Source organism: Suricata suricatta, chromosome 2 (genome assembly GCF_006229205.1).
Source record: "Suricata suricatta isolate VVHF042 chromosome 2, meerkat_22Aug2017_6uvM2_HiC, whole genome shotgun sequence".
NCBI classification, from domain to species: domain Eukaryota; kingdom Metazoa; phylum Chordata; class Mammalia; order Carnivora; family Herpestidae; genus Suricata; species Suricata suricatta.
This window is the reverse complement of record NC_043701.1, coordinates 169264373-169290912: the sequence shown is the minus strand read 5'-3', so window position 1 is coordinate 169290912 and position 26540 is coordinate 169264373. Positions and strand designations below refer to the sequence as shown.

The following is a 26540-nucleotide window of genomic DNA, read 5'->3' as shown; positions in this document are numbered from 1 at the left end:
TTTATTTTTTTCAGTTACTGCCAAACTATTTAGTTCTGAAAGTTCTTTTCATTCCATAAAAGTTATGGTTGCATTTTTTTCTCCCTCAAGGTCAGATTTGTCAATTAAAAAACAAACAAAAAACCCCCAATAAACTAGTTTCAGGATGAAATTGGGATTTTTTTTCTACTCACTGTTATTTCACGAAATAGGGGTTTGACAGTTCTCAAGATTTCAGTAGATGTTTTAAAACAAACTTTATGATACCCAGTGTTTAAAACTGTATTGTAAATGTACTGACAATGTAAAAGCTGAGAACCAGAGTGACACCTTGCCTCAGAAAATGACTTGTTCAAAAACGACTCACAGATATTCTCATTCAGTGTAGGCAATCCACATCCCAGGGTTATTCTGCTTTGAAATAGAGAGATATGGATACCCTAAGAATAACCCCATGGAACAAATTAAAATTAAATTTGCAAGCAGTTTCTACTTCAGTGGTTTCTGAACTTCATTGTGTAAAAATATCTTGGTGCTAATTTGACGTTAATAAATTAAGACCATTAGAGATAGTCTTTCATTGTTGGCCTCCAACAATTGTCAGTGACACTATTTTCTGTTTGCATTTCCTCAAGCGTGTTAATGTATCTTTGTTTAGGCTTGCAAGTCTAACGGTCAATGTAAACACAGTCAATGAAACATCAGCCCTGGAAGACAAGTCTACTGAGAGGGCCTATGGAAAGACTATTGGTCTATTGCCAAGTATGCAGTAAGGCGACAGCACTGAACGGCTACTTTAAAATTTTTTTATATGATGAATAAATTAGTCTTTAAAAAATTCTCCAAATTCTTTGTTTTGCATACAAAGTGCATCCAGGATGGAGGTGGTCTGCAAGTTGAACTTAGTGCAATGTGGGTTATGGTCTTTGTTTGCGGTCTTAACTGCGGATTGTACCTTAGCTACCGCAGTTCAAGCGTAAAAATACTTTGTCTGTAATACTATATACTGTTGCCAGTGACCCTCTAAATCCTTGAACCAACTGTGTCTTCTGGTGTCACAGAAGATAATGCCAATTTATTGCAATGTGTGGCTTTTTTAACTGATTAAAATTAAGCCGTAAACACGTGACAATGGAATTAGCACATTTAGAGAGTCTGTTTTCCCACATCCCATTTTGTGCTAGTGCGGCTGGTCCCTGCAACTCTACGCGGGTGCAATTTTAATGACTTTGCTCGGTTTTGATGTTCTTATGAAAAAAGCACTGCTTGGTGTTTGTGGAGAAGGTAGATATGGGGGCTGAAGAGCTGTGATTGGGAACGTGGTGACATCGTTTCTGTTTTCCGATAGGATCGGTGTCATTTTCCTCTCAGCGATAAGACGCCTCCACTGACAGTGCCCGATTAGGGAAAATTTTATTATAAAATTCACTTTTATCGAATGAGGATAGAGTGATAAACAGTTCAGCCTCAGGGAAGGAATAGGAACAGACTTCCCCTCCTTTTCAGATTCCACCTTTCCCCTCTTCTCTTTCTCTCCCTTAAAAAAGACGATTGTGTTTTAGTTATTATTAATGGTACAAAAGAGCTCCCTACAACATGTGATTGCTATGATAAAATGAGCAGAATCAAGAGACACTTAGATGTTGTTATAAAAGAAAATCTATTTTGTACAGTCATATATATGTATGCACGCACACAGGCACACATATACACACACTAAAAGGTAAAACTGCCTTCTACATCCTCCCATTTCTGGAAGTTACTTGGCATTTGTTCCTTAAAAAATATACCTTAAAAGAAAATCAAACTGAGGTTAATATTGACTCTATTGTCCTAAATACACTCAATTTTACCTAGCTTCAGAAATAAACATTTGTCAAGCAGAATTGCCCGGTAAACATAAAGAAACAGAAGATCATCTTGAACACATATTTATTTATGTGCCAAGGAAGAATATGAAAAAAAAAACCCCACATTTGTTTTTAAATCATAAAACATCATTGCTTTTGAATTTCGGTAGTTTAATGATGACACTTCAAACTTCCAGTGTCCAACAGTTATGTCTGTTCGCTCCTGATAAACCAGGACTGTTCTGTATGACAAGTACGTGAAAGGTCATTTGAGAAGCAGAAAAATAAGCATTTGATATGATTTATTTACAAATTTTTTTTTTCCTCAAGAAAAAGATTCATCAAATAGCTCAGAATACTGCTCTGTCTTTAGGAAATAAGAAAGTAGTCTTTCAGGGGCTAAGAATGTCTACTGATGCTGGTAGGTTCTGGTACACCATAAAGAGAATGCAATGATAGATTTTTAAATTTGGAGTCTGTGTGAAATGTTGATGATAAAAACAACTCAAAACATATTTCCTTATTGACGGAAAGCACTTCTCAGGGGCAAATTAGGGACAGTAGTCTTTAGTTTGTAATATTCTTCCAAATATTTCTAGGGTATTCCTAATTTCTCTCTTTAAAAGCTTTTATTTTTGGAGAATGCTTTGTCAAAGGCTGATTGTAAGCATGATCTATTTTGGTGTATAATTCCCTGCATTATTCAAATAGACTTTTTTAGTATTCAGCGATCAGAGAATCACATTAAAATATCTTACTCCCTTTTGAGCTCAGCATCTCAATTTACAAAAAAAAAAAAAAAAAAGTAATCCTCCAAAATCATTGCGAGGAAGTAACTAAAGATGCTTACAGCCTAATGTTGAATAACTTCAGGATTTATCTTTATAAGCATTAATCGAGAAATGGTAATATGCTTTGTTCATCACATAATAAAGGGGAAAACTGAGGTTTACACAATGACAAAGCCACTATTAGCAAATGTCCCTTAGTCCAACCATTTCCTCCTATACTCCTTGTTTCAGGATTTCAGTGAAACAAACATACTGAACTCATGATAAGTCAACATTATCATACAGCAACCTCATTTTTGCTATTAATTTTGTAGCCTAGAAACAATTACTGAAGTGAGCTTATGAAATCATAACTGGTAAATAGCAGAGAAAAACAAAGCTTAACAACTAAAGCATGTAGTCAATGAAAAAGGGAATCTAGATTCGTTATTGGCTTAAAATCTTTGCCACCAAATGCCTGTTAACAGGTATATACCAGCTGCGTGGTGGACTAGCTTAAATAGGGTATATTTTTCTTAATTATCACTTTACTGAGTAAAACGTAAAATTTTCTAACACACAAAACGGTATTTTGGAGAGAACTACTTGAAAGTATTAAGAACGTCCACACAAGGAGTGACAGGTCCAGTCAACTCCTAAGATGTCACAAAGCCACAGGGCATCTCCTTAAAAGTGGTCTGGGAAGAGTCCAGGATTATTGTAATGCTAAAGGTTACAGGGGAAGTTTTGGAAATAAGCACTTTTCGTTGAAATAAAAAAATACAGCTGCCCAATTTTTTTCAGGCACTCAAAAAAATGTCCCTCAGGAAGCTTATGTTCTTCTGGAGCAGACGAGCAAAAAGTGAGTTATGTATCAATCTGATTTACAATCAATGCTATGAGGGAAGGGTCTGATAAGATATGAGGGCAAAGCTGCTTTCAGTGGAGTGGTCAGTAGAATCTTCTCTGAAAAAGTAACATTAAGCTAGAAACCTAAACAACGAGAAGGAGCTTACACAGAATAGAGAGACACAGTGTCCAACATGTGACTGTATCAATATATATTTTTAAAAAGGTATTTCCGGAAAGTTGCATGTTCACTATTATAAAAAAAATCAGTGAGCTTTCTAAAGACTTTATTGATATTAAGATAATTCCAGGAATAAAGTGCCTTGAGGCAAAGAATCCTGAATAGAAAATCTATATATATTAAAACATAGTTATGTCTAATCTTCCCAACAAGTAGGAAGGTTCTTCAAGACCATATACTCATTGGAACAGGCTCATCATGGCTAATTAACCCCATCTGGGTCAGTAGAGAACCCGTGACAAAGTAGTTTTTACTATGTCACATGTCTTAAATGCTGGACACATTTTTCTAGGTACCCATGAGCACATTCACACACATATGCATGCACACACCTATGTATCAGTGTGTGCACTCTGGCTAATCAGTGCTCTATGAAATGGAATACCTTTTCCACTTCAGACACTATTGCTAGTTCTGCCTTCATCAACTCAAATTTTTGTTTTTCTCAGAGGACACCCCATAGAGGTCTCCAAGTCTGGGCAGCGTGGATGGCTTTCTGTTCTGTGACAAGCAACATCTAGAATGGCTGTGTGGATCTGTATGTACAGAATTCACATTTTATTGAAATAAGCACCAGTCTTTCCTAAGAGGGCTGCCTGATTGGTTAGTGGAAAATGGATGGAATGAAGGGAAGGATAGCTGATAAAGAGATAATCCACTGTGCCACCGTGGCCATGCAGGATTGCAGCACGGGGAGGGGGGGGTGCATGCAGGGTGAGGGGGAGAAGAGGAAGGGCTCCTTTCTGCGGTTGCATTTGAAGTAGGAAGGAGGCCTGCAGTGAGCAAACTTCAGATGTGAAGAACAAAAGGCCAGGTTTTCCCCCTACACCATTGCTCTACCTTTTTCTCAACACTGACTAGATGATGAGGTCTCAAGCTGAAGCCCTACAGAATTCCATTTTGACAGCCTATGTTCATTAGTCAAGTTTATCTTCCAGATATATAAGGCAAGGCATTCATTACTCTGTATAAAACAATTAAATGAAGCAACGTTGCCCATCTGTAGTTGGGAAACACTCCGAAGCATCTCCACTCTTTACAAATGAATCAGGGTACATCGGTAGATCCAATATACGTTACATGCTCATTCAAAATCTTAAATCATTAAAAAAACAAAAAACCAAAAACACTTGTGGTCAGTACACATTAATATCACATAGGTCAATTTAACATTTTTTTCCCCGTTTCTCTAAGGGAATAATTTGGAGAGGAAGGTAGTTCCTAAGCTGATGGTGGATCTGAGGATGCCAGTTACGTGAGCACTTAAGCGCCCATTGGCACAGCAAGATTCAAAGCCCTGGTAGGCTTCAAAGAAACACTTTTTTTTTTCTTCTTCTAGAACTCTTTGCTTTCTAGTAAAGCTGCAACCACAATGTTCTCTCTCTTAATGCCACCATAAAAAATCAAAACACTTTAAAACAAATTGATGTACTCTTTAATACAGTCATCACATCATCACAGGACCCTTGCACCCTGCATGGCGACAACCGTGGGGATGCATACCACACATCTCTCTCTTTGTTGCCTGCTTCAATGCTTAAAGAAAAATGGAGAGAGAGTGTGTGTGTCTCTCAATTGAGATATGGGCACCTTTGATTGACAAGACCTAATCAGCTTATCTCCACACTAATAAAGTTGAGGCCTGTGGAGCTGGTATGTGCCCAGTACTGAGTGAACTTTTCCTTGCCAAAGCCTCACGGACCAGGTCTCGGGCTCTGCTTCTCAAAACTGGTACAGATCAGTTCTTAATGGGCTATTTTCATCTTGATAAACCTCCACAGTCTTCATTCATGATGGCTTTAGAGTCCATTTAGCTGCATGAATTGCCTAAAGTAATGGCTACGTGATAAGCCTATGAGAAGTATTTATATACATTGAATCAATACACTATCTCTTCCAAGCTGCCTGTGGGAAGGAAAAAGTAACTTCTGAATTATTATTAATTTGTTTAGGTTACTATTTATTGAAGGGAATGGCCTTTTTATTTTTTTAATTAAAAGAGGACAGGGTCCTATGCACACCAGGATTCCTTTAGTAATTTCTACTGCCTAATAGTATTAGATGTTCAATTCCTTGGGATGCAGCCACAATGGTGACCCAGCCATAATCTGTGTCTACCATTCGGGTATCCTGTATCCTGTGACACCAACTTGCTCATATCAGACACCCACTCAACATGTCTTGACTAATTGGTGGAAAAGAAGAACATAAGGCCAGGAAAAGCACATGAACTGGAGTTTCAGAGGGTGGGGAGGTGGTGTACACACACGTGCATGTATGCACACATACTGTCTTCTTAAACTTCTTAAAGTTGACTGGGAGAAGTCTCTTTCAAACCAAGGACCTTCCACACATAATTTAAGAACATTATCTTTGTTCTTATTAGTTTGTAATTGCAATGTGAAAGCCAAACCCAAGAGTTGAGGTCTAAATCAAGTTTCATTCAGATCCTTCTTCAATTACACAATAAAGACCTAGACCAGAAGTCCCTCTTTACAAGTCCCAAGCGGAGAGTGTAACACACACACCATGCACATTTTTTATCTTAATTTTTATATGAAGTTATCTACAGACAGAGGGGCTCACTGGATAAAGCAAGCTTTATAGAAAGAACTCCAGTAATGGAGAGACTTTTTGAAATGATAACAATTTCTCAAGTATAAAAAAATAAAGATATCTATACATATCTAAATTTGTCCCTCCCACCATATATAAATGGTCATTAAGACCACTCTGTAATGCTGCTTTCAAGCTGCAGTTTACCTTAACTATTACACTTACCTGAATAAAATGAGACAATTTTAAACATATGCCCAAATGAAGTTTTCTACAGATTATAGAAAATCTTGAGCAGTATTTCTCATTCAGACTGTGGTCTTCATGCTGTAATTGCTTTATACAAAATCCACTCCAGTCTTATCACTCAATATTATCTTCACTGCTGAACATCGGAAGATAATTTTGCAATAAAATTTAATTTACAGAGCTTATTTTCCACTAATCTCCTAGCAGAGGAAAACTGAAACACGCCAAAGTACACACTCCAAGCTATGACCCTAATAGCATTTTTTAATTTCTGGAAATAGTAAGACCCTAAACATATCAATTTTATCATATTGCAATGCTGGCATATTTTAATTGTCATAACTTTATATCCCAGAAAGGGAAATATAACAGGCTATTAGGAACTTGAAAATAAGCCTCTTCAAGTGATAAAGTTCCCCTGGGGAAAGCTTTTTTCCATAAGAAAGGAAATACTTAATGTAAAAATGTGGGGCTGGTAAAGGTATTTTATTTCAAACTTAATATGCCAGCGATGGTCAACGATATTTGAGATTTTTAAATAAAAAATTAAACCAACTAGAAAGAAACAGGGACTAGGCATCACAATTTAGTTTTCCGTGTAAAATGACAAAGGCAGGCTTGTCACCTCTAAGGCTCATTCCAGCTCAAAAATTTAAAAATTTAAAGGTACAGATGCCATGCAAACTTTAGAAGAGTTAATAGTTGAAAGTTGACTTCTACTGGCCATTTGGCCTCTATTTATCATTAATGACCTAGAAAGCCTTCATCTTTTGAATAAAGCTTTAAAAAAAAAATACAGGATTGAGAACTCCATGACAATGAACTAGTATCTCAAAAGAGGGTAAGATATAAGCCAATCCTGTTGCTGAAAAATGAAATAGCTTCCTTTTCTGTACGGGTGCAAAATACTGAAAGGATCCTCCTTCAGACTAAAATTCTTCATGAAAATGATTACTTAGCTTTTTAAAAAAAGATTAATGATCATTAATGAGTTGAGAGATTAGGGCTTTAAGCCTGGACTACCCCTTCCTAAACCAGATTTAAATCTCTCTGCCTCGTTTTAAAGTTGTATCATAACAAGGCCAAAGTGATACTGAATCATTTATGAGGTTTTTAGAGTTGAAATATCAGACTCATATATGTGCAGAAGTATTGTTCTGACATTTGAATTTCAGCAATAGGCAATTCTGAGACATTTCAAGGTATGCAAAACTTGACATTTCCGTGTTAATATACAAAACAATGATGATGTGAAAAGCCACTTCTCTGCCAATACTTAAAACTTAAACACTTAATAAAACTTTAGAAGCACAGGTCTCTGAAATTCAAACCCACACAAGAAGTACTTACCTAAAAGCTTTTAATGTTTACTCACATAAAAAGTACCTGATGAAAATTCATCTGCACTGATCTTTTTTATTTACACAGGGAAAAGGAAAAAAGATAATTGCTTTTCAGACTACTTATTGCCTATTTAACTGTTTTATCACTTCTCATATATATACGTCAGAATATTCCTGTCATGAGCTATAGATCATTTAAATTGCTTCTCGAGTGTTAAAAACTACATTAAATAAAATATAATAAGTATATTTCACTTTCCTGAACAGCAGTTGTATCTCAACTGCTGAATCTCAGCCAGCTGTAATTTTATAAGAAACTGAAATGAACTACTCACAAATGACCACCAGACCCAATGATTATCTTCTTAAATACCAAAACTAAAATGTTTTGACAAGATGATCTCTTGATAGAAACACCAAAGACATTTTTTTTTTTAAAAGGCTGAAATAAGTAGGGTAATAATGAAGAACAAAATGTGTAACATTTTCAAGCTGCAAATTAACAAGCAGATATTGACTTTCCTTTGAGGTCAATAACAGCTCTTATTGATCTAAAAAGTTAATACCTACTACGGTCAATATAAGATCTCAAGGGTCAACAAATCTGGATTCGAACTTCCACTTCCTTTCACATATAAATACTGCTGAAATGGGTACAATTATGTTTGGAGAAATAAGGAAGTCATCATTATGATGAAGAATAAACCAAAGAAGTAGGCCAAAAAAGTTAAGAATATAGTTTTGGGGCACCTGGGTCGCTCAGTCGGTTAAGGGTCCAATTTCAGCTCAGGTCATGATCTCATGTTTGTGGGTTTGAGTTCTGCATCGGCCTCTGTGCTGACAGCTCAGAGCCTGGAGCCTGCTTTGGATCTGTGTCTCCCTCTCACTGCCCCTCCTCTGCTCATGCTCTGTCTCTTCTCTCTCAAAAATAAACATTAAAAAAATTTAAAACTATATATATGTGTGTGTGTGTGTGTGTGTGTGTGTGTGTGTGTGTATAATTTTAAAAGTCAGTTACTATAGAATTTTCAGAGACACAGACCCTTAGATATAAATTCTAGTATAATACAATCTGGGCAGTTATATATGGAGAAACAAAAATAATAGAAAATTAGGTTTTTACAAGTATCTTATCTCTTCATGTATTCACAAATGGAATCTCTTTTTCTCTCTCTAGCTGTATGTTTCAAGAAATGATGATGTGAAATAATTTTTCAAGAATAGACTTTAGGCACTTTTAAACATAGATCAACTTAAAAAATTTTTTTTTAACATTTATTTATTTTTGACAGAGAGAGACAGATCATGAGCAGGGGAGGGTCAGAGAGAGAGGGAGACACAGAATCGGAAGCAAGGCTCCAGGCTCTGAGCTGTCAGCACACGGGGCACGAACCCATGAACTGTGAGATCATGACCTGAGCCAAAGCCAGACGCTCAACCAACTGAGCCACCCAGGCGCCCCGATCAACTTCTTTTTTAATTTTAAAATTACACAGTACCATTTTGGGAAATTCAGAAGTGGAAAAGTTATCTATAATCTTAATATTCTTACAAAGCTATTTCTATTGTCATCATATAGTCTGTTTTACTTTTCTAAACTGAAAAAGAAAAAAAAATATTGACCACCATCCTTCTAATAAGTAAAATAGTTTCCTCCTTCTTATACATCATAAAGGGGGCTCATGAGGATGAATCACATGAATATTGGGCCCATGGGCCCATATAATGGATCTAGTATTTCCTGGAGTTGTAAGATAAAGTGATTTATTAGTCTGATCTTTTCGATAGCCAAATAAAAGTCCACATTGTTCTTTTCAGAATGACTTAGAAGCACCAAGGCAGGGAGAGCAAAGAAAGAAAGAGGAAGTATACATTCCTAGGGCATTTCCAGTGCCGAAACGTGAGCAAGATGCTTTAAGCAGACACGGGTCCTGTCAGTTACCGGGAAGGCCTAATTATTGACAGTGGTGATAGAGAAGTTAAATACGGAGAAGTCGGGTCTGCAGCAGTGACAAGATCACACTGTGGATATTCAGCAAATATGAAGACTACTCTGATTACAATGTACTTAAAAATATAAGCTTACTTTAGAAGTTTTAGATTTGTAGAAAAATTAATGGCATGGAGAATTCCCATATTCTTAATACCCAGCTTTTCCTACTATTAATATATTACATTACTGTAGTACATTTGTCACAGTTAGTGAACTAATATTGCTGAGTATTGTCAGCTAATGTCCGTACTTTATTCATATTTCCTTACTTTGTGTCTAATGCCCTCAGACGTTTGTCTGACGTTTCAGGATCCCATCCAGGATACCATATTACATTCAGTCACTGTCTCCTTAGGTTCCTTTCGGCTGTGACATTTTGCAGTGTTCTTTAAACACATACTTTAGAAATGGTATAAATAAATTTGCTGACTTGTATCTATTGTCAACACTTTAGATGAAAACACATGCAGCAGAATTATCTGTTATTACAGATCTAAGGAATATAAATTTGAGAAGTGAATGGAGATAAATGCCTGGTAGGAAAAAAAAGCAAATGATATTGACTCTTTTCTGTTTCTATTAAGAGAACGTAGATAAGGATGCAAGTATCACTTGCATCGCAAATTCTAGATTACACCCACTGACCTGACCCAGAAGCCATCTACTCTTTTACCTGTCCCCATTATTTTCTGCTGGCCAGGGTTTTGACTGATGGATTATGAGGCAGGAAAGTGGGCAAGGAATAAACGACATGGCAGGAGGGCAAGCTGCCCATGTGTATTTGTACAAAGCTATGACTGGAAGGTGGCTGTCCAGTTGGAACTAGAGGTCTTACTCCCCTCACGTCTAGGCGGCACCATCCAACTAGTTCTTGCCAGTGACTTGCGTGCAGAATCGATGTGTCACTTGCTGCTGATGGGGCTGTAAAGGCGGGTGTGCCTTCTCCACTCTGTCTTTGCCTGGTCGCTAGCAATATGTAGAGGATTCCAAAGCCTCTGTGCAGGGCAGAGCCCCAAAGTGGGAGAAACCTTGATTTCTGAATGATCACCTGAAAGGCTGTCTGCTCACTAGGAACACTCGCGCTGGACTTTCCAAATTGTGAGCAACATGCTTTACTACATCCAGCCACTCGGGAATTTGGGGTTTATTTGTCACAGCAGCTAGTGTTGCCATGCAAACTAGCACAAATGGAAACTACCATTTCTGAGCACATATGATGGACTTCATCGGCAATGGGTGTTTTATATAGTTTGCCTAATTTAAGTCTCACAGCAACCTCCGTGTAGAAGACCTGCAGAAATTTTATGTATTAGGAAACAGAGACTAGCAAAGCCTAAGGAACTTGCCCAAGATCTCCCAGTCATTGTGTGGTAGAACCAAGATTTGAACTTGCCTAGTTACAGAGCTCCATGAACTTTCCATTTTGCTTCACTGCAGGTGAAATACAGGTGATCTGACTAGGCTCTTGGATTAAAAAATAATTCTTACGCATCTTATATGCATAGATATTTTTTATCCTCTAAGGGGCGTAAATATTGTATGTGCGGTCACTCGCTTTTTATGTGTTAGATACGAAGTCCTATTTTTATAAAGGGTGGGGGTGAGACGATTAGTTTGTTTGAATTTGTTAGCATTTCCCAGATCAAGACGATGTTATACAAAAATACTGAAGAGAAAGATACACTTCGCCTTTGTAACCTGCTGACACTCTTGTGGTGTTTAATTTGAGCCGAGTCCAACAACTCAGGGAAGGCACGAAAGAACTGTTCCTCCATGAGGTATACAGTTAACAAAGGAGAGAACAGAAAGACTGACTTGTTCTCACAACAGTATGAATTTAAAGAACTATATGGGGTGTGTATTCTACGGGAAGCCCAAGTAGGAAGAAAAATGAAACACTGTACCTTGCACACAGCAATCAAAATGAGGGGACTCATTGTAGTAAGAAAATTCACAGCTGGCAGGCAGTAGGAATGAGGCAATAGATACTTGGTCCATCTTCATGCTTACCTTTTAGGGTCATAGTGTTTTAAAAAAAGGTCTCCTTTTTATATTAACAAAGTCACTCCAGTCAATCTCTTTAACTCAACCCACATGAAAAATTTGGACGACTTTGTAAAAGTTTCATGCTTACACCAGGGAGAAAAATTGGTGCGTCCTTTAAATCCGTGCAGCTTTCTTATTATGAAAGTTTTGTTTGTTTAACTAATAGGTTTTAATCATCAAGTCTGTATAGAGCACTGAACATTATAGATAATTTATAGATATGTTAATGAGGAAGAGGGAAACAAACATTGATTCCTTCATGAAACCAAATGAAACTTAATATCCACTCTGGTCAGTAAAAATAGATAGCATTTGGGGACATATTCGGGGGAACAGTCTACCCAGTCTGAACAAAAATATCCACATTGGTTAAATTAGTTTATTGATTGATACAATGAGATCACAGATGTAAAAATAGTCTGAAAATTTCAAAGTCCACTATACAGTGTTACTCTTAATATTAGCATGATTATTTTCAGCACATAATACAAAGTTACAAACTACCAAATTTATAATTTAGAGCATTAAAAACCTCCATAAGATATTAAAAAAAATAATCACACATCTGACTATTAAAATGAACAGGTTAATTGGGGAGGTTACTTTGAAATAATAAAAAGTTTGAGGGAGAATGTTTTTAAAACAAATGTTACCACTTTCAAGTATAGTTAATAATGTTAGACATGCCATAGGACACACTGTAGAAATTCTCCCAAGCCATGTATTTGCCCCGAAGCCTGATTTCGCTCATGCTTGACCCACTTCCCCTTGCTCTTTCTGTATTTATTCCGTAAGATATGGAATAAATCTCTCCCGAGTCTATCCCTGACACAATGAAATGGACTTAATTCCTGCATCTTACTTCAAAAACACTAATTATGCTTATTATGGGGATTTATAGCTATGTATATTCCTAGTAGGTATTTTGCCAAGATATTCCAGCTTATTACAGAAACTTACTATTCCAAGTGCCTATGACAGTGCTGCCATCTGTTCCTTTCTAAATTATATAAAATTGATTTTTCTTTTTAGGCTGAATATCTCCCCTACCCTACTCCCAAATACAACTTTTGCTAATAATATTAATTTAAGTCAGTATTTTCTTACAATTTCAGAGATCAGCTTAGCTCAGTCCAGGGTTAATAAACCCTGGTTTTAACTTCTCAGGGCCCAATAATTGTTTTCTGAGTAAATGTTCGGGCTCTGCTGTGCTCTTTTCAAGTGCCACATACTGCAAATATCAGTGAAGATGGAAATAAACAAAAAGAAAGGCACCTGGGTGGCCCAGTCAGTTAAGCGCTTGTCTGGCTTTTGGTTTTGGCTCAGGTCATGAGCTCACGGATCATAAGTTCAAGTCCTGCTTCGGGCTCTGTGCTGACAGTGTAGAGCCCGGTTGGGATTCTCTCTCCCCCTCTTTCTGCCCCTCCCCTGCACATGCTTACACATATTCTCCCTCTCACTCAAACTAAATAAACTTAAAAAAAAAAAAAAAAAAAAGGAAAAGTGGAAATAAAGAGAATTAGCTTCATTTTAAAGGTGTATTTTATGTAGACATAAATATCAACCTTTTACTGTGGATCAGGACCGTAGGCAATCAATTGTGATGAGATTACCAACATGGAGGATAATGGTAGGATTATTCAACAACACGCTTATTTTTTCTCCAAAAGGGACAGTCTTCAAAAAACTTTCATGTCTGGCTTTAGGGCAGTTTTGTCTCTTTAAATAAATAGATATTTATTTAACTATGACTTAGATTTATACCTCAAGATGCAAAAGGCCAGTATACTGCCATACATGAATGATGACCCACCATGACAGTTTCTTTGATAATGACTTTAGTTGGAAAAATATATTCTTCAATAAAAAAAATTATTTTTTAATGTTGACTCTGTTCTCTTTCGGCAACGCTGGAAAACATTGTAGCCCAACAGGAAATACAGGCGAAAGCTTCAAATGCAGAGCACACACTCACAGAAACATTTTTAAAAGCTCATGCCCATCAAGTTTTCCACTTGATATAAGTTGTACACAAAGTCTTAGTCCAATGTGAACCCATGCTGTGAAAATTCTGTAGCACCCACCTCAGAAAATTCTGTTAAATACATAAACACTGCTGAAAAGAAAACTTCTGGGCACTAGAAGTCAGACTCAAAGGGAAAATAAACCTGATTTTAAAAAATCCCAAGGAAAGTTATATAAGTACAGTGCAACAGGGTCATAAGCTTAACGGTCCTCACTGTAATATCTGAAAGTAAATTGGCATTTTAGTGATCTGCTTTGGTCGGCATTCTTTTTCTCAACTCACAGAGATGCAACAGAATAAGAATGGCTTCACATGTTATCTTACAAACCAAATGGGAAAGTTATAGGCATTATGGGGTAAGACACCTTTAAAAATGAGTATAATACTTTTTAATGGATTAAAAATGAACACTATGAATTCACTTGGACCACCTAAGGAGAAGGTTCTCCAAATAGGGTATAAATGATATCCTTTTCTTACCACTATGGAGCTCACCAGTAATTCAGAGAACCTCACAAAGTAAATTTAAGTGTAACTTGAAAATCTTCTCCAAGAGCTTCACCCAAATGACAACCACCTCTGTCCTTTTCAGAGTAGCACCACAGCACTTTGAAATGCTGGACTTTAACAGGGTTGTAATTATAAAGTAAGTGATGATGGGACATTAAAAGTGATTATTTTACCACGGGGTAGACTGTTTAAAAACTTGCAGGACGTGGTCAAGTAATTCCTATCAGCATTAAAAAAAAAAGTGTGTATTTAAGCAAAGGAATCTTTAAGATTCTGAACTTGAAACCACATACCCCAACAGCCAAAATAATGAATTCCTAGCGATAATTTTTTTTTTCTGTCAAAAAGTAAAATATTTCTACAGAAAAATATTTTCCTAAAAATATTTTTGGGGATAAAATGGATGGTTATTATCAATCCAAATGTATAATCCCACTTTCTGTTCCTATATTGTAGAACAACATAAATTATTAGTTTGATGCTGTTGCAATAGTACGAACACTAAAAATTTTAAAAAATTCAAAATGAGTTCTACAGTGAGTCGATTAAAATAATAATAATAATGTAAATTGAAAGACAGTATCAAGAACCAAAGCATAGAATGTGATAAAACTGCAGTATTGTGAATTTGTACTTCATAATCTTCCTATAACTCCTTGGAACTCTCTAGAAAACTCCGTCAGTAGTTCAGCCAAGACTCTGAGACAATTAAAGATGCAAAGCAAGGGACTGCATATCTAAATGCATTTATTCTGATTCTCTTAAAAGTTCTAAACATGAAACACATTTGGTTTGATTTTTAAAAAGGTAAGCTGATACTTGATTGATTGCTTTTCTTGTATGAACTCAAAAAAAGGTGTAGGCAAAGTAGAGAAAAGTGGTATAGATAAATTATCTAATTCTCATGAAAATGCTATAATTCTAAGAATTATTCGTTGTCTAGAAAAAAATTACTCCATATATTTCTCTGGCTTACTCTATTAGAACAAATAAATTCAGATTTTGAGGAGGTAAAATGATAAAAAGCAAAAATAACCTGAATATGTCATATAAAACAGGCCTGTGGAAGGAAGTATAGTCCTAAAATGGGGAATATCTGCAGCTTAAAATTATGGAACTATAACATAGCATTGAAATATTGAAATTGCAGTAAAATGTATTTTTTTAAGGAAAAAAATATTTGCAAGGGGTATAAATTTTGGAAAAAAGGGCACAAAGTGTCAGCTACAAAGTAGATATGGCTTAAACATCTAACAATGATGACCACAGTTGATACTACTGTATTTGTATTACATAACCGGAATTTGCTTTTTTCATTGAGAGAGAGAGAGAGAAATATGTGAGGTGATGGATGTGTTAACAATATTCTGAGAGTCCTTTTGAGAAACCTTCCACCAAACAACAACCAACATCACAACAACACAACAAAACAGACAACAAAAAAAGAGAGAGAAAGAAAGAACAAGAATCCTCATAGAAAAGGACGAGGACTCCAAGAAAATCCTCAGATAGAAATGGAAGAATCTTCTGTATCACTTCTACAGCAAATAAAGCCTGGGTAGAAAATATTTATTTTATGAGAAGAACTTATAAAAACATTAACAATGGTATTATGCTTACTCAGAAAATCTATCTTTGCATTTCCCTGATGAAACAAGACACAGAGGAAATTATGATAAATATACCATTCTTTTGAAAATAATGTAAGTAGTGTTAAATATAGGGGAAATGTATTTTGAGAAACATAAAGTGTTACATGGAGTCTCTTTTGGGTTAGTGGACAGGTTACTAGCTGTGCTGGCTGCCAAGTGATGCATACTCATATTTTCCTAAACAAAGTAAGATAAAGAATTATTACAGCTCTTATATAAGACCATCATAGACAATGCCACTAATAATAACAGACACGATCATACATATTACTTCATAGGGAGTGTAGGTTTAACTAGACATAGTTCCCTGCCTAAAGTTTTGCACACATTTAGATATATATTATCTATACATGTAGATGTGATTCAATGAAATGACTTTTACCAGTTCAAATAGGCCCAGACTAAATGCTAACACTGGAAAGTGGACATCTAATTTAATTCTGAGGTGCACAAGTGTCTTGGCCTGGAGCACCTGAGTGGCTCAGTCGGTTAAGCGTATGACTTCGGCTCAGGTCATGATCTCATGGTTCGGGGGTTTGAGCTCCGTGTCAGGTTCTGTGCTGACAGCTAGCTGGGAGCCTGGAGCCTGTCTTCGAATTCTGTGTCTCCCTCTCTCTCTGACCCTCCCCTGCTCATGCTGTCCCTCTTTCTCTCAAAAATAAATAAAACATTAAAAAATTTAAAAACAAAAACAAACAAACAGAAGTGTCTTGGCCGATCTGTAGATTCTGAAAATGTAGAAACGTAGATTCTGAGTCAGTAGATCTGAAATGGGACCCAAGATCCTGCATTTCTAACAAGCTCCCAGGGCTTGTTCCTGGTCCTGAGCCCCACTCTGGGTAGTAAAGAACTAACTCATTCCTCTTTAGAATAGCACAAAATTAAGCTAAGAGATAATGTACGTTTATATTCAGAACCGACCTAAAGTGAAGATTTCTAGAGGAAAAAAAACACCATACTTTTGTGAAGTAACTTACAAAACCTTTCTACATACATTATTTTATTTATGCCTTTATAACTCCAGGAAATAGGGATCATTATCATCAGTTTTCTTTCTTTTTTTTTTTTTTAACATTTATTCTTGAGAGAGAGAGAGAGAGAGAGCCAGAGCATGAGCAGGGAAGGGACAGAGAGAGAGAGGGAGACACAGAATCTGAAGCAGGCTCCAGGCTCTGAGCTGTCAGCACAGAGCCCAATGTGGGGCTAAAACCCATGGATCAGGAGATCATGACCTGAGCCGAAGTCAGATGCTAAACTGACTGAGTCACCTAGGCGCCCCTACCATCAGTTTTCAAATAAAATATCATCAGAAAGTCGGTTTCAAGTTCAGATTTATAATTGCAGTACCCATCACCAATAGACAATGGACTAGCCCCTGTCTGTGGTAAAGCCCAACCAGGTTGAAGAACTAGTAAGTCTCCATTTGAGGGGATGTGGTATCCTTCAGAAAGAATCTTTGGGATCTCACACCAATTGTTAAGGAAATCAATGACAAATTTCAAGCTCCTTGCCCCTGAATGGCTTTAAAAATGACTTCTAATTTCTCCTATATCTTTACCATCAAATCCTTCTATTCATTTCAACTAGTAAAAGAACCAAATCTGGGATTATTCTCATCATTTCCTAGCCTGTCTCCTGGTTTCCATGCCTTTGCCACTCCACCCCTACAATCCCTGTTCTCTACAATTCAGATCAGGCCACTTGTCTGCTGAAAGCTCTTCAATGGCATCACACTCTTAAGAATCAAATTCGGGTTCCTTCTCGTGCACTGGGTCCCCACAGATTCTGCACCCCATCTGGCTCTGACCGAATCATGTGCCATGACCCCTTGCTCACTCTGAGGCAGCTATCTTGGTCTTCTGTGGCCTGGACATCCCAAACATCTTCTCACTTTAGAGTCATTATATTTGCTTTTCCTTCTTGGAATCCTCTGCCCTAAATCTGCTTATTTGTACTGTTCAAGACTCAGCTTACAGAGCACCTCTCTGAGAGGTCTTTCCTGACTAGACAGCCCAAGATAGCTTTGCTTTATTTAGTACCTTGCTTCATTTTGCCACTATCTGAAATGCACTGGTCCATTCATTTACCAATTCAACAAAATGCCTGACTCATTCTGCCCCCAAATCCTGTCCCCATACATAAGCTGCCTGAGAACAGGGATCTTGGTGATGTTGATGTCACTGTGTCCTCAGCACATGGCATACAATATTCAATAGTTAGTTTTGGAATAAGTTATGTGAAAGACGTGAGAACTGACACATTTGGACTATAACAGATCACTTTGGAAAACCTAGGTAGGTGGGTCCCATTCATATCCAAGTGCAGTCTATTGGGTAAAAGCATGGAATCAGACAGTCTGGCTGTACTATTTTCTAGCTTGATTGTAAGTGTGGGCAAATAACTTAACTTCTCTGTACCTGTTTTTCCATCTGTAAAAAAAAGAAATGAGTAATGACAGAGGGTTGTGATGAACATTAAAGAGATAACAAAGGCAAAATACTGAGAAAAGAAAACATTGCATTATTTCTACATATGCCCACTCACTAGTCCATGGTGGGGAACCTGCAGGGACCCCAGGGAAGGATAGAGCACCTTTTCTTCACAGCAGGAAGACTGGCAAAAGTAGAGCACCTTGTTGTAAAGAGATCGACGACCAAGTGGAACACCAGAGCTGGGTGGCTTGATGTGGCTCCAGGGTGGAGGAGAGCTGACTCATAACGCTTAGTTACTCAGGGCTGGCAGGAGCAAGGTTAATAACTGCCACAGCCTACTCTTCAAAGACGTGAGGCTACTAACTGTAGGAAGACACTCTCATGGTTCCAGAGATGTACTAGCAGGTGCACTGGGCCCATCTGAGCTAGAGAGTGGGATAGTCATGCCTATCTTAAACTGTCTACTTACCTACTGAAAGGAGAGAGTGCACCTTGCATTTCTGCCCTTGTATAATTTCTCTTTCAACCTATTTTGTTTATTAATCACACAGTTGCCATTAGTTTTGTGCCTGTTGTAATTCTGGGATAATTTACTTCAGAGGAAAGAAAAATCATATTTTCAGACTAAAGGACAGTGACTCAGAGTTTTAAGTCCCTGACCTCAAACAAAATGGTTATCTCCACAGCTAAGAGTCATACCTGATTATTAGCAGTAAATGAAAAAAGGAAGAGTCACTTTTTACTCACAGATTTTACGACAAGAACTTATAAGAAATGTCAAACTGAGTCAAGCCAATAGCTCACACAACCACCATGGTGTTTGGTCTTTGACGGTCACTCTCAAGGTAGTTTGTTAATGAGTCTGATAACTGTCCCTCTTGACGTTAGTCTTAGACTAACATGTCTTACCATCGGCTCTTTAGTTTAATATCATTTACTCTCCCATCTGCCTCTTTTCTAAATAGAGTTGTTTGATTAACTTGTAATCCCATCAATTTTCTCAAAAAGGAAGGGATCCACAAAAGAAATTTTATTGGTATTAAACTCAATATATATCAAGGTATAAACAGCACTTAGAAATAATCATGTATTTTTTCCCAGACCAAATGCATTCTGGACATGTGGCCCTCTGCTGAGTAGCTGTTCTTAAAGAGACAATAACTGCCAATTTGACAAAGTAAATGATTCAAGAACTTTAGAAGATGAATTTCATTATTTGCTAGGAAGATAGTAGTGGTCAAACTAATATACTTTCCATTCTATTTACATATAATTGATATATATATAATAATCAAACTTTCTTTTATGATATTTGCCAATAATAGTCATCAAGTTAATGAATAGAAAAGTTTACAGATTTTTGTTGAAATCTCTTACCAATACTTTTGAAGGATGACCATTTTCACTGACAGTAACATTTAAAAATGATGACTTTTACAGAGCTCTCATTACTTTCTAAGAACTTGAATATATGATCTCATTTTACTTTGTACGACCTTCTGGAATTCATAAAATCTGATGTCAGGTTTCCATTTTATACATACAAAAACACACACAGAGAGGTTAAGTGATTTTTCAAAGTCACAGATCTGATTAATTACCAGCCCAAATGATGGAGCTGTTCTCTCTCCAACTCAGCCCATCAGATAATAGGTCCTAGATTTTGTGGAAAAGTAAAATTTCAGAAAACATTTCAGAGGACCCAAATAGGGTTGTCAATTTTGTTATTTTTCTGGTAAGAGAGAAAATAAATATATAACTTCTACTCACTATTTATATCATAAAACTATCCTGTATTTTATCACCCCAAAATAGAAAAAAACATCACATTAGAAAAAGCATAGTCCTTTAAGTTAATAAAATCTGCCTTATGAGAAAGTCTCCACTTTGTAATTCTTCTCTCATTTTGCTGTGGTCTGGTGAAAACTCCTGTTGTGGTCAAAGAACTAGTAGACCAGTACTCGGAAATCATTTTCCTGTTTTCGGCTCTTTCAAGTCACACTAGCTTTTCTATTGCTTTTCCTCCTTGCATTTCATAGTCTTTAAGAAACTAGTAGGTGCTAAAGGTTTTTCCTTTTAAAGTGTTCTTCTACTACTACTGTAACAAAACAATTAGCATCATAAATTTACATCACGATCAAAACCCTGAGCTGCTGGCTGACTAGGCTGACCCAGCTGAGGGCTGGATGGGAAGCAGCAAATGAGGCAAGAACATGGTGCCTGTCACAATGACTTTTTCCTGCATATGCTTTAGGAAGATGCCAGGACAGTGCTTCTCATTTCTCACTCCACTTTCAAACTCAAGAAAATGAATTATTGTGATGACTTGTGTCTAGGCAACGATTGTACCATATCTGTCATTATCCACAAAGCCCACCCTGGTCCTCCTCTCACACTTGGTTTTATAGACTACAGGAACTTCCCACGCCTTATATGACAAAAAGATATCTAATTTTACAAAACTTTATAATCTATCAAAAAGTCCAAGGGGATGGAGGTAGGTTTTGGGGACACTCTTAAAGTGACCTTTTTCATGTTGACTACACTGATAAGTTGATGTGAATATTGTACTTTAGCACACATCAAAAGAGATAACCATCAAATTCCATTCAATCTTATCATCTCGATCAATGCATGATCCTTTAGTATCTGTGATCTTCTTTGATAACTTCCTTAAGCTTTGGGAGGAAAATACATGAATGGTATAGTGAAAGAGAAAAGGTAGCCCAATCGGACAAATCAAGCCCTGTGATCAAGTGTCAAAGCAAGAATATGCCCAACCCAACCCAGCCCATGTGGAAAAAGACTCACCAATGGGATGTTTTGTCAAAGAAAGCCCTTAGATGTTCAGTAGTTATAGGGATACCTTCCCCAAGGATGTCGAAGTGACAATCTTAAAGAATTCCTTAAATGTATACAAACTTTAACCACAATAACAGTTTTTTCGTTGAATAAAGATAAGTACCAGCATATCAAATGAACACAAATTAATATAATGCTTGTATTTGTATAGTTTTATGAGTTTTATGTTATATAAAACATTTTAGCATATGGCATCATTTCTTAGGAATATTTTTGTTTTGTCTTTTTGTTTTAGAGAGAATGCATGCAAATGGTGGGGAGGGCGGGAAGGGGGAATGATAGAGGGTGATGGGGAGAAGATTCAGCAGGCTCCACACCAAGTGTGGAGCCCAACATGGGGCTCCATCTCACAATCCTGAGATCATGACCTACTCTGAAATCAAGATTTGGACACTTAACCGACTGAGCCACCCAGGCACCCCTGATTTTTCAGGAATGTTCTGAGACATGTAATATTATTTCCATTTTACTGAAGTAGATACTGAGACTACAAGGTTATGTTATCTGCTCAAGGTCACACAAACAAGCTCCAACAGTCTGATCTTTTGACCTCACCTTCAGGGCTCTTTCTATTATTGACATTCTTCACCAGGACAGTCACATCTAAAGCTGAGCCCAAGGACCAAAAGAACAAGTGAAAGGTGGCTTTTATTCCAATCAAGGGAGAAAGGCAACCTATTAATAATGTTAGAAAGAAGGGCTGCCCCCACTGTTAATGAATCTGGAGGGGTTATGGGTTTTTTTTGTTGTTGTTAGTTTTCTCATCATTACTACAATGCCAATGCCATTTGTGTTACTCTGATTCAGCTCCTTAGACCTCATCACATAGTAATAAGCCAATACGGGATAGTCATGAACCCAGGTCAAGACAAAACACCAGCCATTCACAGAAACAAATATTTGCAATCATTTTCATTATGCCTGCTCTTCCAAAATAAACATTCTTATAACACTAAATTTAAAATATCAATGGAATTATTATGAATCACATATTTTTGTGCCTCGCATTCTAGCCAAGAGCTCTCCAAACTATGCAAGATAAATTTTATACAATATATATTTCACAAAACAAAACAAAAAAGATAGCTAAATTATACGAAATGGATGACTCCGCAGAGGATAACAGATATATATTTACTGTATAAAAACATACAGTCATTGCACATAACATTTATAATAAAAAAAAAAGCTTGTCTGTTTTAAGTAGACAAGTCTTAGAAGTCAAATTAAGGCTGCGTTTTCTGAAATCAGTAACCAGTGTTAAGTCAAACCAAAAGTTTGGACAGAATTAACTAATGCTAATAAGATTATCATGAACATTAGGCTTGCTGCTCACTACGGCTTTTCTTTTCCCACATCTGATTATGATCTTTTTAATAAAACAAACCAAATGGGATCATTAGGAATCATTTTCATCACCAGGACAAATAAGCAAGGTAAGCTATATATTGTTACTGCTTTTGCCCCCAGTTCGCATCATTTAGACTGATTAAAATGTTAATTTTTACATATGTGAATAAATGTACAGGGACAACGACTGGAGGCCGCACCGTGTGCTAGCAATCATCGCGGGTGGGTAAACTGACAACATGTAACCGCATATTAAGACAAATGTAGAATTTAGACAAAGTATTCCATCTCTTTTCAGATGTATACTTTTAAACCTCAGGAACTGTTTTCGGTAGATGTCATGCCTTTTAACTTGAAAAAAGATAAGCGCAAATAAGCTCCCAATTGTCTCCCCAATATGTAAACCACATCTCGGGCTGCTGTCTCTGCTACTCCTTTGAAGTTTCCCTGAAATGTCATGTGTTGTGAAGACTGCTGTGCATACGCAAGACAATTTGCTCACTCTCAGAATTCTTACCGGTTTCCACTGCTATTTGGTATCCAGCCTCTAGTCTCCGAGATGACCTTTCCAGCCTCTCTGTGTTATCGAGCAGATGTGCCCTCTGAAAAAGAAAAAGGGGAAAAAATCAGACGGCCGTCTACAATGTTCTTTTTTTGCCTTAAAAAAAATTAATGCCTTTATATGCTCTAACATTTCTTGGGGGGGTGGTGCGGGGAATCACTAGCCATTATAGATAATTTTTAGCAAATCTCCTATGGGCAGATTTCCAATCAATCGTGTATGGACCATTCATTTTTTTTTTGTTTTAAAAGGCAGACTCGTATTGTATGTGGCCACATGAATCTTATTCCCAAACACTGAGAAATGTACGGAGACAAGAGCCAACTGGATCTTTCGAGTTTCAGCAAAGTAGATGTGTGAGGCCCTTGCATAGATTTATGATGCCTATTTTGTATTTATTTTTTATAAAATGCAATCATTTAAAAAACTCATTTGTTCCTTTGATTGCTGCAGATAGTAATTTTTAATGAGAAACTTTATTGTTAAGAGAATGCCACCACCGCCCCCTCCCCCTGATTTGGGAAGTGTGCAAGATGGCATACAGAATTCGCTATAAAACAGAATATTAAATGTTATTCTAGTTTTAAGACAACTTGGGGGTAACCACCAAGAAACAACAGGAACATGTTTCTCCATGCACAGATACTCAAAAATGTGGATTTATTCCCAGTGTATGACATTGGATTGAAGGTGAACTTTTGTCACCTACTGTTTTAGACTGGGAGCTAAAATGATAATAATTCTATATACCCTTTCATATTGGATGAGATAATGAGACGATTTCCCCCAAATTCTCAACGTCTCAATTTTCTTTTCTTTGAGGCTGTTTTGTTTTGTTTTGTTTTTTAACCATAATGACCAGTCACTGGATCAATTCACGTTGACCAACAGATTTATAAACGAATCATGGCTATGAATAAGTAAGCATACGTGCACGTACATGAATGTGTGTGTGTGTGTGTGTGTGTGGTGTGTGTACAGATGCACACATGTCTGGATACTTAGAAACATATGAATATGGGTATGTGTATATTTGCGTGTACATGTATACAAGTATTTGTATAAATTAGTACTATTCCCCCTCAAATTAGTTTTGGTGTCTGGTCAAACAGAAAGGAAAAATGCAACCACAACTCCTACAACTTTGTGTTGTTGACAGATGTCATTTAAAATCGAAGAAACGCTTTCTAATAATAATAAAAAAGGAGGTGCCACACATATTATCTGAGTGGCTGTCGAGCGAAACGATCTACCTTGCTCTAATGAGCCCCCATGGATCGTGGAGATGCAAGCTGTATTGACATGCACACTTAAGCTAATACACCTAGACCAGTGCCTCCAAGCTCTAGCAGCCAGGGATGCTGACAGAATATCTCGCTTCCATCTTCAAAGAAAGGAAGTGATTAGTATGTTATCATTACCATTCAAAACGTGATTTCCTTATTCCCTCCCGGCATAGGTGACACATCTGAGATGCGGCCAGACGTTGGAGGCAGCTAAAGCCACATCAAAGCTTTCCTTGAAATTTTTTTTGGGGGGGAAGGGCCTGGGGGGGGCGGGGGGAGGAAGAATCATTAAAACAATGCATTTAGAACAGAGAGATAGGACCTGATGTGAAGGTCAGGAAAGCGGCAACAACAGTCTATAATAATTAATAGAGTTGTCTAATATACAGGGGAGAAATTAAGAGAAAAGCTGCCCCTCCCTCTGCAAAAAAAAAAAAAAACCTAAATAAATAAAAGGGAGGAAGGAAAGAATGCTTATATCATGAAAATGCTAACTCACTAAAGCCTGTAATTGAGAAAAAGGAAAGCAGGGGAGCTCTCTGTGTTTGTCATATATGACTATTTTTAAAGAAAATTAAACGCTTCACTCAGCTTGTCAAAAATAGCTTTCTTCCTCCTACTTTTCCCTGCGTGCAGGTTTTGGGCATAGGGATTGTTCTTCCCTTCTCTGAATATTACTTTCTGCCTTAACAAAGGACTTAATTTCAAACTGGTAATTCTCTAAAAAGATATCAGATTTGTGAAATCAAGAGTAAATCTGAATTTTAATTCAGAACAGAACAAAAAATTTTTGGCCCATTTTCATATTGGATGAACTCCCTAAATTAAAAGAGAACATTTAGCTGCTATAATTTTTTTTTTTAAATCAAAGCTCTGTCCTGGAAATGGACAGTGTAATTATATGATAATAGATAATACAAGAAACAAAGCATTTAAATGTAGGATGATTCTTAGAATTCCATGAAAGGGAGCCAAAACAGATTATTAAGTGTATGGCTCTAATGAGGAGCAAATTTCTAAAAGAACTTAAGAAAAATGCATATTCCTGAATCGTGGAGTAACTCTTCTTCTAGACAGTTCAATTTTATCAGAGTAAATCTGCACACAAGAGCACTACCAGTTTACCAGCAGCTTTCTAGCTGGACCTCACTTTGTATTTTGGAACCTCTTCACTTAAGTCAAGCTAAAATCAAGTTCTTGTAACAGCTGTGCTATTTACATTGTTCCCTTAGTTGTGCATTGCCCGGGTCTCGGAAAATGAAAGGAAATACACTACAGTAGCAGCTGATGCTTTCAACTTGCCCCCACACTCCATCCCAAACTCATTCTCTCACCCTCTCCTCAGCCCTTTCAAAGCAGGTAAGTGAAGCTGTGCAGGAGCTTCAGACAGAGCTCAGCTCGCGTGAGGGGCTGCGTGAGGGGCTGCGTAGTGTGGAGAGTAGGAAATGCAGGATTCAGACGGAGGGCTCGGCACGGCCGACACCAGTTCTCCCTGTGCACACCAGCCTGCCTCCGAGCACGCCCTGTCCCCAGAACTGAGCCAGGAAAGAGCATCACAAGGAAGGGATGGGGGCATACTTTGTCTGCAAACTTAGCAAAACATCCTGTTTTGAAAAAGATGAGTGCTTGCCTTCTTAGGAGAGGTAGAAGGAGGAAATCTGGGGGTACACTCACTGATTACTATTAGGATCCTGGCTGGGAAACAACCGTCTCTGAGCAAACCGTGTGTCAGTGCGCCTGCCATTGTCCTAATCTATTTCACAAATATCAATGCTGCATCCATATCAAAGACTGGCAAAAAAATATCCCAGAGTTTATTATTCTGTTAGTTGAATGATCTCATTCTTCCAGGTACAATTCCATTCCAAGTTACAGTTTTGGAAACACGGAGTCCAGAACTGCTATTGACAAAACTGTTGCTATAGGCACAACAAAAGAATTAAGCCATAAAGTGATGATAAAATGTGTTTTAAAAGAAATGCAG

General features: G+C 37.2%; 1 protein-coding gene across 11 annotated transcripts in view; it reads right to left on the bottom strand.

Annotated features, from left to right (window-relative positions):
• Positions 1 to 26540, bottom strand: part of VTI1A (vesicle transport through interaction with t-SNAREs 1A) — a 344985-nt gene that overhangs the window by 232728 nt on the left and 85717 nt on the right. For all 11 annotated transcript variants that reach the window (XR_003905737.1, XR_003905738.1, XM_029932596.1 and 8 more), the window contains one exon: positions 23226 to 23310. Coding sequence is in view for 9 of the 11 variants with exons in the window: in XM_029932596.1 (XP_029788456.1) it covers positions 23226 to 23310 (85 nt within the window). In the remaining 2 variants the exon portion in view is untranslated. The remainder of the gene's footprint in view (positions 1 to 23225; positions 23311 to 26540) is intronic.